The 20,127-nt window shown below is 38.7% G+C and overlaps 1 protein-coding gene across 4 annotated transcripts in view; it reads right to left on the reverse strand.

Moving 5' to 3' along the window:
- Positions 1-20,127, reverse strand: part of CNKSR2 (connector enhancer of kinase suppressor of Ras 2) — a 214,701-nt gene that overhangs the window by 162,208 nt on the left and 32,366 nt on the right. For all 4 annotated transcript variants that reach the window (XM_065677314.1, XM_065677313.1, XM_065677311.1 and 1 more), the window contains exons 2-3: positions 16,542-16,705; positions 4,629-4,831 (exon numbers count right to left, since the gene is read on the reverse strand). In XM_065677314.1, the coding sequence (XP_065533386.1) occupies positions 4,629-4,831; positions 16,542-16,705 (367 nt within the window). The remainder of the gene's footprint in view (positions 1-4,628; positions 4,832-16,541; positions 16,706-20,127) is intronic.

The raw sequence follows: 20,127 nt of genomic DNA on the forward strand, positions 1-20,127 counted from the left end.
CTTTACACACAGATTTTACCCCTACTTAATAGGATTTATGTATACACAGAAGTGCTTTGCAGAATATTAGCACATTTAAGACCCGGCCAAAATGACTTGCCCATCTGGGGTCAGAAGCCAAAGGATTACACCCAACCACTCTGAATGGCCCTAAAAGCAGACCTAGACTTGCCAAAAATTTCACATTTTGTTATTACTGTCAGCAAGTTGACCCGTATCTTTTAGATGACCAAAAGTTTCTATTTACAGTTGGGTTTTTTGTTCATCTCCTTGTTTCATTTTGTTCGTGTATCACGTATCCAGACAGCAGTGGTAAATTAATTAGACTGGTGCACATTTGTCAGCCTGCTAGCTTTTCTCTGGTCACAGTACTGAAAGCTTTGAATATAAAATCTGTCTCCACAACATCTCTTTGTTCCTACTACTTAGACTTCAGTGTAATCTGGTAGCAGTTTAAGTTTTTTATTTCCAAAATGGGGATAGTGCTAGGGTGAAAAACAAGGGATACAGGAGAGTTGCTGTGAAAGACATATTGAATCACTGCCCACACAGATGGCTGAGTCAAATAGTACACTAAAATCCAGTGTTCCTTGACAAATAGTAATTCACAACCATTAAAATCTGTAACACAACAGACACAAAATGCTGTAGTAGTTATCTCATGGGGAGTTTATTATATTTCCTTAAATTCTTAATTGAAAAATAAACTACCATATTCTCTTAGTTGTGTCTTTAATGGAGATTTGATTAAAGCCCTAAGAACAACAATCCCTTCCTCACTCCTAGACTCTAAGTCTGTATTTATTGTCACTATTTGCTAAGATCCAAACCATTCTTTCTGGTGCTGCACAGGACACATGGTTTGAGGAGCCCTTGCTTCAGGTAACACAGCCCAAGCACTACAGCACAGGCAGAAGCAAGAAGCCCAAAAGTATAACGAACTGTTTTTTGCTTAGTGCAGTCAATAGGAAATACAGATTTCCAGAGCGTTTGGCTGGCAAAGACTACGGGAGTGTGGTGAAGATGAATGAAGACAACATATTAAACCAAGAACAACAGGGAAGGTGGCACTAGCAGAAGTAAAGGATGCAAATGAGCTGTATGCTGGCAGAGCAAGGAGACAAGATGCTCATGCAAGGAGTCAGAGCTCATACCCCTGCCACCAAATGTCACCCCATGTCAGATTCTCTCCTTTTCCACAAACAGCATTACAGTTGTTCCCTGCTAAGACTGTAGTAATAAGCTCTACCTTAAATTTAGCTGTCCCATGAAAGAAAAACACAATGTACAGTGGGACTTGAAGGGGGAAAATGGAGTATGTAAAGGATTTAAGTCTTCTGGAAGAGAGGACAAATTTTATGGGCTGAGAAAGTAACAGGAAGTTAAAATTAGTTAAAAAAAAATTTAAGGACATAATCATCTAGTGTGATGACAGTTTCTTTACAGAATGCTATTGGAGAACTGTTTCATGTTCCTCAAAATCATCAGCCAACCTGTTTTTAAAATAGCTAGAATTCTCCACAAAGTTTTCCAGTTTCTAAATGAAACTAAATCAGAAGACTTTTAAAGCCTGGTGACAAAAGCTAGCCTAATTTTCAGTTAAACTCAATCTCTGACATACATCTGGAAGTAGGACTGCTCCAGGCAGAGACCTGGAACAAACGGCGTCCTTGGATTGGCCCCGCACAGTGGCACTGCAAGAGCCATGGTGAAAGTAACTCAGCAAATCAAATCAAATGACTCTCACACACCTTTTGACAACTGTGCCTGGCTTAACAAGGTCCTTACAGATTTTAAGCATTCTACAAAAACATTGTAAAAAAGAGCTCACTAGAGCAGCAAGTGAAGCACAACTCATATGGAGTCACCACCATTCCCTACACATAAAAGCCACATTATTGTATTTCTATGCAAGTTGGAACTGCCGCTAGCTGCTTTTTCCTGACATGACCTGAAAAACACTGCATAAGGGCAGCTTAGTATGACTAGCACAATGGGGTGAATAACCCTAATAGCAACTTTATCCCTCCTAATGGTATGCTTTCCCCTCTCTCGCCCCCCAGAGATAGAACCGGTGGTAAAAAACAATCAAAATACTAAGATTTGGGACCCAGATTTAATAATAATGGTTGTGAAGAATAAAATTAAATCCAAGCTCCTGACTTTAAATATTTTATTTTTAAAATCTTTCTATCTCCCCCTAGCGGCCCCAATAGCTTCTTAGAAGGAATATAACACGCAAAATCCTGTTGATCTCCAGATGCTCCCCCTTCCTGAGGAAAATGAAGTCATTGGCCAGCCTTCATCCTAACCTGGGGGCTTCACAAACAAGGAAGAACAAACCTAACCAAAATGCTCACATGTTCATAAATAAGAGAAGTCTGATTTATGAGGGGGGGTGGGAGGGGAGGGAGGGATTTGCCAGAACCAGGTGTTTAAGCTACACAGATCTTCAATGGACTTTCCTAGAAATCTGAACGAAATCAAAATATCACTTTTAGGAAGCCTTATGTGGACACTCAAGGCAACATTGCTAAAAGCAGGCTGCCACCATGATTGTCTTCATTTTTAACTCCATGGAGCTCCTAGTCTGACCGGCTATCATTTCAGATAAGTGCAAAAGTCATTTTGCATTTTACTGGTAGCAGAACTGATATTCATTTTTTAGAAATTATTTAAAAGATCTTTCCCCAACAACACTAAAACCTGCTAAGAGAATTATCTCTGACAAATACACTATAGCTGCCTTTATAAACACCATTTCACCAGGAGATAATGCTCAACACACTCCTGAGCTACAAACGAATTTTACAGTCTGGATTTGTCTTTTAATACTGAAAAGTCCTGAAGTTCAACTACTAAATTCATATTGATGCCAAAACCACATTGTTTTTCAATGTGTTAAAAGTATATATATATGTGTGTGTGTGCGCGTGCGCGAAAGTTTACTTACTAATAACAGAATAATAGAAGTGGCAAACGCTGATCTTCCTATGCAAAAAACCCCATGGTTTTCTACCATTCCTTCTGTTTTAAAGCCCAGAATGATATGCTGTTCTCTCCCAAAAAATATCTGCAGGGATAAAATGTGGAGCCTACAGGTTTTCCCAGTAACAAAAAATAGGCTAGAGGCAGAACTAAAAATATATTCAAAATTTTTCAAGTCTCAATACTAAACTCCTTCCATAAGATTGTACTGCTTCTCTGCACATCTAATACTAAGCAAATAGCAATTTACGAACCCAGCTTTAGGTACTCTGGTTTTGAAACCTGGGGAAGGCTTGAAAGGGAGGAGAAGAGAAGCAGCAGTGGTACCTGCAGTCTAATGAACAAAAGAAAGATTTTGCAGTTCAGCTTAAGAAATGGAAAAGATTTATGCCTCACTTAAACCTTTCAAGTGGAAATCATTTATGGGACAGAATACAGTTTGCCTCAGGAAAATGAAACACAACAAAACCCACAGCAGTAAATCCAAATAATTCTGTTGGATTTTGTGAATTTCACGAAGATCATACTCTGAACAAAGCTTCAGCTGCTGGATACAAAAAAAAGATACATCTTCAAATCAAGATAACCATTTAATTTTAATGATAAAAATCACTGTGATGCATTTTGCAAGACATACAGATAGACTAATTTCAACCACTTCAGGGGTTTTCAATGATCATCTTAAAAACTTGCATTATTACTCTTGTTATCATTAGAAAAATGTCACTATAGATTCAAAAAAGGAGAGCACTTAATTCGTGGTCCCACATACTTCCTAGGTAATAGAGCCAAAAGCATAAGTTCCAATGCGTTTACAGTTTCAGAGGTATCTCATTGCCACTTAAAAAAACTAAAATGCAACATGCATGGTACACACACAAACATTTTAAGTATATGTTGACATCTATATAATGGAAAATTACAATCATATTTTTGTGAATTAGATACTCTCAGAGCAACGAATCTGAGTCATGCAGGTCAAAGCGCGTATCAGTATCAAACACATAAGTATCTACAGAGTTGTTGAGACCTTATAGATCACTAGAACTACCTGAAAGGAGGTTATACTGAGGTGAGGGGTCAGTCTCTACTCCCAGGTAAGAAGTGATAGGACAAGAGGTAATGGCCTCAAGCTGCGCCAGGGGAGGTTTAGACTGGACATTAGGAAAAATTTCTTCACAGAGAGGATGATCTGGCATTGGAACAGGCTGTGCAGGGAAGTGGTGGAATCACTGCCCCTGGAAGTGTTCAAAACCTTTGTAGGTGAGGCTCTTTCTTAGTGACACGGTTTAGTGGTGGTCCTGGCAGTCCTGAGGTAAAGGTTGTACTTGATGATCTTTAAGGTCTTTACTAACCTAGTTGATTCTATGATTCTGTGATATATAACCTAATGATGTCATCGTGTTGCTCTACTGTATTTCCAGATATGTGTAGTGTTGCAGTGTATTTAGAAGTACGGTAGTGAAATGCTATCTGAATGGCACGGTGACTTTACAAGAAAAAAATTGCTACAAACTTCCTCTCAGAATTTGTAAATGAATTCTGCTTCCATTTCAGCGTCTACATTATATTTTGTAAAGAAGTTGGGGTTTGTGTGTGTGCATGATCTGGTCACCTGTAACACATCTGGGAGATTTTACCTGTCCAACCAAGCCAGCAGACTTTTAGCTGCTCCAATCAGATCTACTACCGATGTCAGAAAATCATTTGGTAATTTGCGGCTGGTCCTTCCATCATAGTGACCACTCCTCCTCCTCCCAGTGATGAAGTTCTGCAGATTTTTGGCAGATGCATTCAGTTTGTGAGACAGGGTTTTTAGATTTTCTGTTTCCAAACCATAGTTCTGCATTGAGAGAAAAAAAAAAAAAGACAAGAGAAAGTTAGCTTTGTATCTGAACATGAAGTACTGAGAACAGCAAGACTGCTCTTCTTCTTCAAAACTTAACCATTCCTAATAATTAAGGTAGAAATACACCCACTCGTTAATTTTTAAATGTATGGCGTGTTCCGTTTCTAAAATGCATAAAAATAGAACAAAAGAAGAGCAAAATTATGAGTGATCTTTCAGCTGAAAAACATCTCAAAATGAAGAAAAAAAACCTAGTCTGGAAGACTGACTTTCAAAGCAGTCCATCACTTTCAGTAGATCACGCAGTTCTCTCAGCAGATCTGATGGTTAGGGATCAGTCCCCTCCTGTCTGTACTCACACCAGGTCCTAAGATCATGTTAGACAAGAAAGCTTGTAACTAGTATTAGTACATAGTATGGACACAGTATGACACCAAATGGCTTTTGTTGGTTTCTGTGAAGGAAACATGTTCATTGACTTATTTTTATTCTTGTTAGCAGAAAAGAATCACAGACCAGAGAACATAGTGCTACTCTGCCCAGTGTCTGTTGCCCTTTTAAAGTCAAGATGTAAACTATGCTTCCATTTAAGAGTTAATCCTTTAAACTTAAATTACATTCCTCAGCTGTGCAGCAGAGACAGAAATAATTATGCGGAAATATTAACAAACAGTACTTGATAATCCTTCAAATATACAAATGTTACTGAAACAGCACCAGAGAATACCCTAATTTAATGTTCAATTAAAAGATAATATAGTCCCATCAATGATTTGTTATTTCTATAATAGATTTGCTTTCCTCATGTATACAAAGAATAATAGAGTTATTTTGAAAGAGATTTTCTTTTGCCTTTGTAAAGGAATAAGCAAGCAATTGCACTGAATTGAGTTTAGTATTCCTGTAAAGGAAAGACAGGACTTCTGAAGGTACTCCTCACCTTAACCACATCACAGGGTTATAACACAGGGTGCGCCCACATTGTTCAATTGACGATGGGAAGGGCTACTTTCTGTCAAAGGGTGGACCATTTTCTACCACAAATGATGATGAAGTAGGATGCAGAAAACCCCTCAGCTGCACATATAAAAATCTACTTTCTAACACACCCTCTCCTCACCAACTCTCCTCCCAGACCCCCAGTTTGGCTCCCATGCTGATCTGTCCACAAGGAAAAGAGATGGGAGAAGGGATATATTTGCACATGCTAATTTGAGACCACTGAAGTTTATTTACTTAGTCTTTTTTTCTGTAAGAAATGGGTTTGGGGTGTGTAATTATTTACAGCAGTTGTCATGCTCCTAATCCAAACCATCTACTAAATGCACTTAATCTCCTCTTTAATTACACAGGACTACAGGATCACTATACTGAAGCTAGCGACAGTGAGCCCCCAGCCCTCCCACAACATCCACTCCCAAGAAAATGGGAGATGATCACAGAAAAGAGAGACTTCAGAACACAGTTTGCTATCTCCCAGCCAGCCCTTCTTTGTGCTTGTAAATCAAACACTCTTCATGAGGGAGACACTAAAACCACATCTGTCTTACCACAGCAGAGGATGCACTTTGCTTAAGGTGGAAGTGACCATGCGCTAAGGCTGTGCTCTAAAAGCTGGCACTGTAACTTCTGTGAACATCTGTACTTTGGGCAAGGAAGGCTTTGCACGCATGTTTCTCAACTGCATGGTTTTTGCACAGGAGCTGTCCTCTGCCATCAGGTTCAGTTCCCAGCTAGACAAGTTGTATGTTTGGGCAGTGACTTTTCCACCATGCAAATATTCAGTACTAATTACACAAGAGATAGAGTTAGATTATAAGTAAAAAATTAAAAAATGAAAGCAATGAGTAGGGACGGAAAAGTAAACCATGTTCTATTATATAAGGAGGAAATTCTTTCCTGTTAGGGTGGTGAGACACTGGAATCGGTTGCCCAGGGAGGTTGTGAGTGCTCCATCCCTGGTGGCGTTCAAGGCCAGGTTGGATGAAGCCTTGGGTGGGATGGTTTAGTGTGAGGTGTCCCTGTCCATGGCAGGGGGGCTGGAACTGGATGATCTTGAGGTCCTTTCCAACCCTAACTATTCTATGATTCTATCATTCTATGCAGCCAAACTAGTAACTTACCAAATCAGTCCAAAGGAAAGAGATAGGCATCAGAAAAAAACAAATTTGATTTTGCTGTGTTTTTCTGTGGCTGAGAGAGCACGATGGAGATTGAGGACTGGGCCAGAGTGAAAGTTGGAAAAAAATCATAAAATCATAGAAACAGAATGGTTTAGGTTGGAAGGCACCTTAAAGATCATCCAGTTCCAGCCCCCCTGCCATGGGCAGGGGACATCTCCCACTAGACCAGGTTGCTCAAAAACCATCCAACCTGGCCTTGAAGACTGCCAGCAATGGAGCATCCGCAGCTTCTCTGGGCAACCTGTTCCAGTGTTTCATCACCAAAAAATATCGTTTTTGTTCTTATTTCACCCTGCTTCTTGAGCACCTAGCTTATTTTGACAAAATTAACAGGGGAAGAAAAAAATTAAAGACAGTTTAGGTGAAAGATGTGTCATATGAAACAGCCAGATGAATACCCCACTGTAAGCGAGCCCCGTGACACCGGCACGACATGGTGCTCACCTCCCCAAAACACAGGGTGAATCAAAAGTTTATTCTACAACGGGAAAATAGGCTGCATTTCTGTATACGTTTCTTTAGAAAATCAGCTCCTATAAATGGTTAGTGGCCTCTTGTTAACATTTCAAGTGATAGACAACCTGCAGACTCACCCTTTCTCAATGTCTTTTTTCACCACTGTATATGTGGAAAGGAAGAGACAATGTTAACAAAGTCTATTTTCACACATATTCATAAAGTGTGTGCTCCTTAACATAAAAAAAAAAAAGACAAGGGACAGATGTAAAGCTTAAGCTACACACAAAATTCAGTCTTACATGGGCAATGGCTTCAGTAAAGCCTCCACCTGTAATACGAGGCAGATAAAGCAGGGTATGGAATATATTTTGGGGCATCTGTGTTTATGGAAGCCTTTAAGTAGAAGGATCCTAAACCAGCAGCCAAGCTAACAAAATCCATGCTTTGTTTATCACTAATATTTCTGGCCCACATTAAAACTTAACAGAGTTGCCTGTTCTAATATTGGAAAAAAAGCCTGCTCAGATAATAACCACCAAGTTTAATCATACTTTATATACAATAACATATTATTAATAATATGGTTTTCTTAGCAATGCACAGTTTATTTTCAAGCACCATAAGAAGATAATTGCAGGCAGAAAGAGACAATTCTTTGTTTTCCCCTAATCTACGTTTAGCCAACACTAACACAAGTTATGCTTTCATTAGCCAAAATAAATTCACAATCACTGAAGGAATCACAAAGAAATCTCTGCATGCTTGTAGAGATTACAAGAAGCAAAGTAAGTCTATGCATCTGCTTTCTCAATGAGAGACCATGGAGCAAGAATCTCTTCAGAGACACCCCGCCTCAATAGAAACAGCTCTAATAGAGTCTTTTCTGGCAATCACAAAACAAGAACTTGATGAAACTAAGCTACACAGAGTAATAGCTTGTCAGCAGGTGTTCGAACTAAAGGTGGTGGGAGCTATTAATAGGCATTTTACCTGCTAATTACTTTTCTGTGGCTTCACATGACAGTGTGAGTGACGAATTGTAGCTCTTTTCTTCACATGCTGACAAGCAGCAGCTCTAATCACCACTGATCCACTGATGAATTTTGCTTTTTTTCTGGTAACGACATCAAGCCTAGTCCCTTTGCCAGGACATCCTTGCACCAGTCCCACAGGATAGGAACAGAGTTCAGTAACCAGACTTTGGAAGTAAAGTGAAAATTCAGTTTGATCAATATTCACCAGGTGTCCCTCCTCTTCCCCCAATTAAAATATATATGTGTGTGTATATACATATATATATAAAAAAAACAAAATCAGACCTCATTTTATCTCTTGTGCTAAATTCACTTGACCCTTTCTGGCAGGGAAGTGCATCTCACACTGCTAGTACAGCTTAAAAGGAAAGTGTTCCTAACTCATAGTGCTATCTCTGCTGGCCCAGACAGGTTGTCTAGAAGCTGCTGAGACCTTTAGCTTAGGGTAGTTTTATGCTGCCTATTGCAAACGCAAAGACAGATCAACTAACTAAAAATGCCAAGTTCAGATATCAGAAGAAGTCCACACCTAAACACATTGCAATACGCAATAGAGATAGCCACAACTTTTGTGATAGATCACAACTTTTATGTAACCACAAATGCCTCTACATCTCCAAGCACAAAGGACACAGAAAGTTCAATGACATTATTCAGCTTCGGCAAACAATCCAAGACTGAGAAATTGGGGTAAGGCCCCTCTGCCTACCTCCCTAAATAACTGTTTCTTCTCTCCAGCCCAGAAAGTGGCTGGAAACCATGTGGAGAAAAAGGCATGGAGTGACCATTGCTAGACACAAGTAGACAATGAAGAGACACAAGTTAGGAACCAACAATACTACTGTAAAACTGGAGCTGGGGGCAAAAGTAAAGAAAAAGGAGTTTTCCAGGCAGGCAGAGCAAATAGCAGTGCTAACATCAATTTCTGATACCCCTCTGGAGAAGGCAACCATGGCTGTACAGACTACAAAAAGTAAAGGTTTATTTTTATTTGGCAAATGTTTATCCTCACACACACAAACATTATTATATAAAGAAGGAAAAAAATGGCAACTTTTTGAAAAGAATATTATAGTCCAGATGGATGTACTGGCTAACAAATTACGTGCAGTATATAATAAATTATGTGTAAAGAAATGTAACTTCTCAGTTATGTCTGACATCTCTCAGTGATATGGGTAAAAATCACAAGGATGAAATCAGAAGTTTTCTCCCTACTACAACTGTTTAAAAAGTCTTTTTCTTCTTATTCACAGACTGAATGCAGGATTTTTAGGTAATAGCATATGACTGCTAAGAAATGGACTTAAGATTACCTCAGACAAGCTTAATTCTGCTCCTCACTATCTTTCAGCACTTTCATCTTCCATATTAATTTTTGAGCATCATTCCTGCATGTATTATTGCTTTTAAACAAGCAACCTGGAAACAGTAAAGTTCACAGAGTCCTCAGTTCAAGGGAAAACTGGGGAAGATCTTACGTGAATAATCAAAACAGGAACACACAGATACCACGGCACATGGCAGCCATTTCAAAACCATGCCTCAAGATTTGGGGCAGCCAAAAATTCACCAAGTTCCAACCTTTGTCTCCAAAGTTGTTTTTAAAATTAACAAAATGCATCTGAACCTCATTCTTGAAAACATTTGGCTGAACACATCCCACAAAGTATGAGGCAGATAGCTTACCAGCCTGAAGTTGCGAGCAACTGAGAACACAACTTGTCATATGGAAGGTGCCTTATGTAACTTCATACCTCATCAGATCTGCCTACAACATATATTTCTAACGGCCCTTCCTCCAGCATTATGAAATGCCAACACTAAGGTTATCTCTCTTTCGAATAGCACTGACATATGGGGTAATTTAGAAGTGCATAACACGTGATCCTCACACATCTGTTTCATAAACACCGAGTATGTAGATAAGGAGAAAAAGCCGGACAGCTCAAACGACTCTTATAATTTACTGCAATTACTAAACATATACTGATTCAAAAGCAAATAGTTTCAAAGAGTACAAATATTTGTCCTAAATGTTTACAGAAAAAAACCTCAGGTGCATGATACTTACAGCCCTGCAGAACCCAGGAAAGATTCATAATCAATCATCATCATTATCCCCTTTCCTGAAAAATGCCCTTCTTTTTCTACAGCACAATCAAGCAAAAAGCCAAGCCCTAGTCATGCTTTGTAGCACTAATAGAGCAATTACATAAACTATTCTTCTTCTCTTATTTAATCAGCAGACTCTTCAAGACCAAGTGCTCATTATTTTTTTGTTTTTCTACTTTGTCATTTAATTTTGTCCCTAGCCAGCCAAGTGCTCTTATTTATTTCTCCAGAATTCAAACTATCAGTCACATATTCAGTTAAATGCATTTCACAAAGTCCTAAACAGCTTATCAGCAATTTCAAAAAAAGCAAAAAAAAAAAAGTAGATTGCTATGAATACACTACCTCTTCAAAACATATTATACTGTAACATCCCTGTTTATCCATTCCACTTTTGACCTAGAGGGTTGGATTTTTAAAGGTCCCTTCCAACCCAAACTATGCCGAGACTCTGCGAACCTGGGTGTGTATTTTGTACTTGCCCAAAACACCAAACAGCCCAAAGAAAAAAAGCAACTAAGGAAATTATCTAGGATCCAAAACTGATTCCTAAGACAGTTAGGAAGAAGGACATTCACAATTTGCAGATGTATTTACTACCTTTGGCATACCACAAGGCTTTACTGCAGTTCTGTATAAAAGATCTGCTAACAACAGCAACAAACATTTTCAACATGATCTATGCAAGGTATCAGAAGCCCTTTAACTCCTTAGCTTTATTGATTTGGTGATGGACTTCAGGATTTCTTTCTTTGCAGTTAAGTTAGCTCAGGCTGAAGACAGGAAGGCAGATGACATATAACCAGAACTTTAACTTGCAAAGGGCAATAGTAAAAAGGGCAAATAATTTTTGTGCTATGAGCATGCAGAATATTAACAATAAATCCCAACCCTAGCACATACAAATCTCCATTCCAAAATGAAGTCTTCCCCATTTACCACTATGATGATTAAATCTAATATTCACTATTACTGACAAAAGCAGCTTTAAGATCTGACTAGTGATAAGGGCAAAGGAAAGGATTTCTGTGTGAGAAATGGCAAGAAGATCAAATTAAGGTAAAAGGCATAATTCTTACGAGAAATCAAATCATTCATGGGTAAAGTACGTCTATTTTTTACATTCATTTGCATATAAATATTTTGTGTTAGTGGTAAATGATAAGTAATTCCATGCTGTTAGTATACACCAATGTTTTCTCTACAAAATAATAATGCTATCTCATCTGCTTCAATCTTCTAGCTTTATAGATTCAAATACGCAGTGTATAATAGATTCCTGTGCAGCCAAAGCAGATTTAAATAACTAGCATGAAACTGGTACTGAAACCAGAATGCTCTACAAAGCAAAAACCGTTTTGGGTTTTAACAAAACTACACAAATGCAGATTCCCTGAAGAATGATTTTGCAAATTCACAGGGACTTCAATAATTCCTTTATTTAAGGAAGACTTAAAACATCCAAAAGTTATTTTGAAGTTTTCAAAATATTCTTGTCTTCCCAGAACAAAATATTTCCCACTTTAAAGTCTCCTTTTAAAAAAAATTTGAATATGCTCAATGAAACTAATGTTTAATGAAGCTAATCTAATCTTCATGAAAACAAAACGTACATGATATTTTGGAAAAGTAAAGCAAAAAAATCCCTTCATGCAACAGGCCACTGTGGTGATATATCAGATAAACTACATCATTTGCTTAAAGACTGAAGAAGAGATCTTTGGCTGTGCAGTCTTCAGTCTTGGTATTCCCCAGACAGTGAAGCAAAAGGTAGCATTTTCTGGGAAAAATATATCAAGGAGACATAAAATTTTGAGTCCATGGACAGTCAGCAAAATATGGTCATACCCAGTTTTGATAAATGAAACTTCATCTCCTGACAAACAGACGATGGAAAAATAATTAGGTGCATTTCTTTGCCTTCTGCAGCACAGTCAGATATTTCAGGCGCTACAAGACCTGCAGATGCACTCCAAACCTGAAGACTGAAAGAGTGATGTGATGGTGTTATCTAAGCTATCAGTTCTTCAGTATGCATTTCTCTTTTCAAAAGCATCACGTCCATCTTTCCTCAATTTACTTTCTGTTGGCATTGTTCATTCACATCCAGTTCTTAACACAACCATCAAAGAAACAAGGCTGATCACATTTTATGTGTGGTTCAAGGTCTGCTGCACTGTTGTTTCATTACTGATTAAACATAAAGCATTCTTAAGCTAGCTTCACACCACACACATACTGAAAAGGATTGTACTGAGGTTAGATCTGGGTGGTAATTTTTGTAACTGATGAACAAGTGTGTGTTTTAGTACCTGGGAGTAGCCTGGAGAAAAAAATAATACAGTTTCTCCTGTATCTCTAGAGCTGGACACGCAGTTTCTGAGTTTAACAGTTTTCAATCAGTTTTGAGAGGTCAATTATTTTTTGAGATTTTATCAGCATGAATAAACATGCACGTCCATGTCAAGCAGGAATCTACCTGTAGGTGCCACCAGTGGGATACTGGTTTCATGTCCCCATTTGAATTGAAAGGAAAGGACAACAGACATTCCTTGCTGGAAACAGAACAATTCTACAGGCATGTATCTGTCACGGTTTCTCAAGGATCGATCAAAAACCATGCAACAAACTCTTATCATCGATGAAATACCATCACAGACCTTATTGCTTCTTTCTTTAAAGCACAGAAAACATTTCATTTATCTTGCCCTTTCTGACATATGAATTTTATAAAACACAAAACTGCACTGAGGCAAGATAATCTATTGAACATGCTCCCACCTTCACAGACTGAAGAAGAGAGGAAGAGACAAGCCATATTAGTTACATGGCCCACTCTCTCCAGGAGCACATTCTGCTTCAGTGATGGTATGTACGCCCCCACCATTATCAGTGAGTGTGACCTGTAACAGCAATAGCAGCTGGGAAAAATCTTTATTCTTCCTTCTCAGAAGCACCACAGGAAAAGAAAACCTGTGAATCTCATCCCCAGGATGCTTGCTCTCCTGTTAAGAGCACGGTATGTCAGGCTGGCAGCCATGAGAGACTATACTGAGATGGATAGCACAGGCCACCATTTGTTCTCTGATAGCTAACACTGGAGGATCCATTTGTTGCTAGTACTTATGACAGGAAAGGAACACCATGAGAGACCACAACCAATCACCCACCGTCTATCAATCAATAGAAAACATCCTTTAAATAGTGCTATCAACCATAAATGGTTCCCAACTATTACTGTGGTAAGCAGTTTGTATATTTAGCACTGTTCAGTAGCCTCCACCTCGATTAAGGAGGTCCAATGCTCTCTCCATACCAGCCAAATATGCTTTTTCAGGCTCTCCACTTTCCTCCAGGAAGAAAATGTTGCCCCATCAACTAAAGGCATGCAACACAAGCGGCTGGTTTGCCATTTGCCATATCCACAGCTGTCAGGGCAGAAACTGCAAGTAGGAGTTTACACCATGAAAGTGCTGGGAAGGAGGGTGGGAAAAAAGCAGCTCTTAAAACACATCAGCTACCATCACGGCAGAAGCTTTTTTCATTGAAGGCAACTCTGTCTTGGAAACTCCCCTGCAGAGTGGGAGCAGGAATGAACAGTGGGAGGTGGTCCTGTCCCCTCAATTGCCCTCCCTGCCAAAGTGGTCACTCACTAACTCGGAGAGAATGGGGAGAAAAATCAGAAGTGACAATACTTTTGTTTTTCAATGATTAGTTTAAAATCAGAGATTATGCTTGCAGTGCAAAATTAACATTAATATTCCTTTTCCGTCATGCCACTCTCCATCTCCAGTATCCATAAATAGATGTTAACTCAGTCAGATCGTACACTTGTAACTCATGCTAAATTCTATCACAAAACTTCTGTCAAGCACCAATGAAACAGAAAAAAATAATCAGATAATATTCATTTAAATGCCTTGCATTAGCAGTTATCCTACACTGGAGAGTCACTGGATTAAAGTTCTCCTAAACAATACAGTCAACATTAGAAGCTAATCAGAAGAACAGACAAGCACTAACCACGACAGATACTTACTGACGCAGTAAGAAAAGGAAAACCTGTAAGTACAGGACCAGTATAGCCAAAAGAATTGCCTCTGAGTTAAATTTCCTAAGAGGTTTATCTGATTAGTGAACAACAAATTCAAATTAAGTCCACTAAAATTAATATAACAGTCACATATTTTTATTCCTAAGGAACCATCAGGAGCCAATTCTGAGGCTGCAAAAACCACAGCTTAAATTAGAAGCTGTGATCTGACACATGCTATTGTGTTTCAGTGATGAAGTTTTCTTTAAGACAAACTCAGAAAAGCAGCCAACACCACCTGTGCAACATGGACCAGGAAGGTAGAGACTCGCTGCATAAATTAAACATGCAGCGCTAGCCTTCACTACAGATGCCTTATTTTATATTCAACCTAGTTCCATGCACTTTTGCCTAAGATAACAGAGCTACAAAGACAAGTTGTGTTTGTTTGTCTAAAGATAACATCTGTAATTATATATCCAGGGGAAAAAAGAAATTTCAGCTAATAAACAAGAGTTTTTTTTGTGAAAATATGTTATTTTTGAAAGAGCCATAATCTGTCTCCTTGTGTGCCCAGGAGGAATGGTCATCACTGTTCACCCTAACTGAGATTTTGTCTCAGTTAATTAAAGTATTTACTTTCTTGTTGCCTTCTGCACTGTCTGATGAGAAAAGTATTTTATGAGTAAGTCTGTTCCCTTCTATATGAGTAGTTTTGTTGTCTTTTTTTTTTTCCAAGATTGCATCCTTTCCATTCTTTAAAAAATAGACGAGTTAACTTACTGCACTGAGCCATTTTGCAATGTTATTAGAAATACTGCTCTGAAGAAGAGAACCTAAGACGTGTTTAAAACCAAATGTCTTCCTGTATGGAAAAGCTTTTCCCCCTTTTCTACTCATTTTTTTCCCCTCTATTTCTGCATTTCTTCTTTTTTTTTTTTTTTCCCTCTTCATAACCCCTCACATCTGTCTCCTAAAGATGCAACATCAGACTATTCAGCAAAGCTGCTGCATACTGAAAATCCACAAGCCGCCTTCTGAAGGGCCTTTCAGCCTACCATCTTTGATTGCCTCTACTGGTATTCAGCTTTCTTAAAGCTGCTTCTAAGGCTTGGAAAAGCAGCATGCATTAAAAATGCACAAAACACCACTTTAGTCAGTTAAGTACATCTTACCAGAGCTGTCTGCAATCCTTCCTACAGCAAAGAATGCAGACAGTGTGCCCAAGCTATCACTAATGTTTACAGGCACACATAAAAGATCCATTAAGAAGGGTGAAGTCAGCACCACACCTCTCACCAAGGGGATAATCCCAATTATGCATGACGCGACCTGACTGAAAAAAACATTACCAAAATCCCACTGTATGCTCCACCAAAAACATGTATTATTTACATATAAGACAATTATTTCAGTATTTAATCCTTTCTACTGTGAAATAGAAGCAGCTATGTTTCAGCAAACTCAAATTATCATCTAAAACATAATTTGCATGTATCAGTGAAAAATAACATGGTTAATATCAGGACATTTTGTTTGTAAAGGGCAACCGACACTCAATTACTGCATTCACATATATAACTGTTTTACATTCCAAACCAAACCCAGTCTAGTTTTTCCTGATTTCAGATACACTTTTCTTCTATAAAGACAGATATGCAAACTTCAAATCTCTGATACTAATGTATTTAAAAAGCTCCATCTTATCAGTAGATATTGCTCTTTATCTTGTCTCTCGTTTAAAATGCTGAATTGCTCATACATTATGTGTCAGGAGTTTAGATAGTGTTTAGAACTAGTAATTTGAGTACTGTGAATTCACAAACTGTGAATGTTCAAACACTGTTCACTGCCCCCCTGTTTTGCCCCAAGAAGTTTACCAGTGCACAGAGCAAGTCTACTGCTTCCAAGATAAGTTCCTGATGGCCAATTCGTGTGACTCCAAGATCTTCAAGTTCTTGATGAGTAATGCGTAGTAGCTGGTCACCACTAATCTTCTCTCTCTCAAAGTTCTTTATGTATTGCTGCAGGCAGTCATCAAGACCTGTGGAAACAGGGTAGAAGGGAAGACAAAAGTTAGCAACATTTTGTCCTGCCATGGGAAGTAAAAAAGGACTGAAACCAAAATCAAGCCAACAGAGGGTACTTGCCCTATCTTTAAGAGAAGTATTTCAACATTACAAAAAATTAACGCTACACAGAAATCTCAAGATTTGGAGAGCCATGGCAGCCATGGCTTTTCAACCTGTGGAAGATACCAACCGTTCCGGAATCCCAAGAAGAGCCCTGAATTCTTGTAGGATAGTGTACTGTGAATGCCTATCTGGCCATCTCTAATAACTGGTATGTTAGCAATGTCTCCATTACATCTGGGACGGGAGAGGAGAAGAGGGAACAATGGAAGGGAGGAAGATTATTACCCTTCTCTGGGTGCGGCATATCAACAGATGTTGTTAAATATTACAGCACTGCAAGAGACCGGAAACAAAGGAAAGTGTTTCTGCCAGAGACCAGTTCTAAGGAAATAATGAGAGCATGAATATGCTTAATGCCATGCATCCAGGAATTACTAGCTGTCAGTGTCTCTTAACCTCACTCCTAGAGTACCTCCACCATGGTAGGTCTCATGACGAGGAAGGGCTGCTAGAGGTGCCAAGAAGACCAACAGCATTCTGGCTTGTGTCAGAACTAGTGTGGCCAGCAGGGCCAGGGAAGTGATTGTCCCCATGCACTCGGCACTGGTAAGGCTGAATCTCAAATGCTGTGCTCAGTTTTGAGCCCCTCACTACAAGAAGTTAGATATTGAGTTGCTTAAGCATGTTCAAAGGACAATGAAGCTGCTGAAGGGTTTAGAGCACAAGCTGTATGAGGAGCAGCTGAGGGAACTGGGGTTGTTTGAACTGTTTGTTAATCAAAAGTAACATTTCACTGTAAAACAACACAATACATGCATAATCAGTGTGATGTACAAGAGCAAGATCTTAATTTCCCTCTGTTAGACACCATTGCTTCAGAACATGTCAAAGAGCATGAGTCCTATATATTCCCAAAGCATTTCAATGGAGCCCTCTATTAATCCAAATGCTGCTGTCTCTCTCTCACGTGCTAGGCAATGCTCACTATTATCAGCAAACAGACAAGCAGCAGTAAAAATCAGGTATTTTTTCTGCCTGACACCCAATAGTAAGGCCATTTAAAAAGTCCCAGTGCTATAAGAACTCATTTAGATATTTAAATTTAGGTTGCAAAAGGAAGTAATTTCCTTTCCAAATCTCTTGGATCCACTTTACTTGCTCACACACACAATTATATTGAACTATCTGGTGTGAGCATTCTTGATTTATCCATACTTCTACGTACTTTCTCTCAAAGCCCAACTTTTCCATCTGTTATGTTTTACAAGCAGTCCCATATATAACAACATTTACTTTTTGAGAGAAATTGAATACTCGACAATACATAAAATATTTTACCTAAGAATGTATTAAAAATAGGCCATAGATGTGCTTTTGCTAAATGACTATAAAAGAAGGCAGTAAGTACTTTTGATATTCCTGAAGTCCCACACTGCTTACACAGACTGCTGAATGAGAATAATAACATTAAAGTATTCAACGTCATCAGGTATCAAAAAATCTCTGAGCTAAGAGACTACCAACACAAATCCAAAATAAGACATGACAGATGCACTTAATAAACACTTACAGTTAATTCTAAATAAAGTCATTACTCTTCCACTTCTTGCTATCTATGTATTTTTGTCATTCAGATGCAATCTAGATGGATGCACGTAGTTCATAAAGGGCAAGAAAAAAATTTAAGACAACAAAAATATTACTGACAATTGCTTGACTCACCGATTTTGTAAAAGCTACATCCAGGAAACAACAAAATAATTTAACCATAGATTGCGTGACGTTTTCAGAATAGCTTCGCACAAATACTTCCCCTCGTTCCCTAAATAGAACATCCTTTTAAAGTAATTTATTTCTGTCATTCTATGTCTTAATTAAAGAGCAGCAATTGTTTTTGTAAACAGAACGGTGCCCAAATAGGTAATAATAATAGTTGGAAAAGAGCGGCAGCATTCCTCACTCACACCTTTCATCGCAGAGCCATGGCAGACAGCCCTGTTTGCCAGCAGCTGTTGTGTTCAGATCAACACTAGGGGAGCTTCAGGAAGAGGGCGTTCCTGGCCGATAATGCCATTTAACTCGGGGCAGGACAAGATGTTTCAAAAAACATCAGGTGCCTGAGGTTCATAGAAACACCCTGGAAGCTGGTGGGGACAGCACAGCTTTCTTAAGAGCACTGTGTCTTTTATGATACTCCTCCAAATCCAGCATCCACCAAACCTCAACGTAGTAAGAAATTTTTCTAGCTGCCAAGGTCCGATTCGCTTCTACCCTCAGATGCCCTAATATCATAGGATGTCACACAACCCATGTACCACAGGAATCCCAGAAAATAACTCTTTTTTATGTACTATGCCTTGTTCCTGGCTATGGGTGCAATTACAGTTACTAAGCATCTAGCAGTCCTGGATATTCAAGAACAGTGGCCTCTGCCCAAAAATCAGGTTCATTATGATATTTGGGGTGCATAAGGCCCCATCAAACAGATTTTGTGATGTCAATACACAAGTAACAGTCTCTTCTTATTCAACAACTCTGCTCCTCACCCAAAATAACCCCGAGATTTATGTAAAGGCACAGATGTTCCAATAAGAAGAGAGCTTAATGTAAAACCCTATGACGGAACTCCTTTTTAGACCTACTATTTAAAACAAACACGATATAATGTAACTTTTTTCTTTTTTCTTAAAAGATTCCTCTTTTTCTGTAGAAATAACACAGACCTCCAAGCACACTAACTACTCAAGAAGCACCTCCCTGCCCTGCATGCTTTCCACCTGAGCTTATCAACAATGTCATTATCGATGGCAATGTTGTCTAGATCCCCCTATACACTCCTGGCTAGTTTGACTGGGGCCTAGAAGGGCATTTAAGATGCTAATACATTGCACATCTTTGTCAGCTGGCATATCTCTGAGGTGTTACGTACAAAGTGCGTTATACAGTGCATTAACAGAACATGAGCAGCTGTCTTTATGAAATTTAAAGTAAGATCTACCTCATCTGTGAGACTAAACAAATTAAAAACAATAGCAAAAGTAAAGAAAGCACCTCCAACAGAAACTGCTCAGAAAAGTCAGTGCTTTTAACATTAGAAAAAACTTCTCTAGAAAAGTTCATCTCACAAGTAGAATATTCTGGAGATTGGGGGATTCTTCCCTACTCCACATTGAGTTCTACCTTGTGTGGGCCAAGTCAGAATTCATCAAATCATTAACAACATTTAATGGCTCACTGATACAAAAATCGGGCATATTTCTATGTAATGGATTCTTTTTATTACAACAACACAGTAGAAACTTATAGAGAAATGACTAATTTTATTTTTCTA

This window comes from Lathamus discolor, chromosome 4 (genome assembly GCF_037157495.1).
Source record: "Lathamus discolor isolate bLatDis1 chromosome 4, bLatDis1.hap1, whole genome shotgun sequence".
NCBI classification, from domain to species: Eukaryota; Metazoa; Chordata; class Aves; order Psittaciformes; family Psittacidae; genus Lathamus; species Lathamus discolor.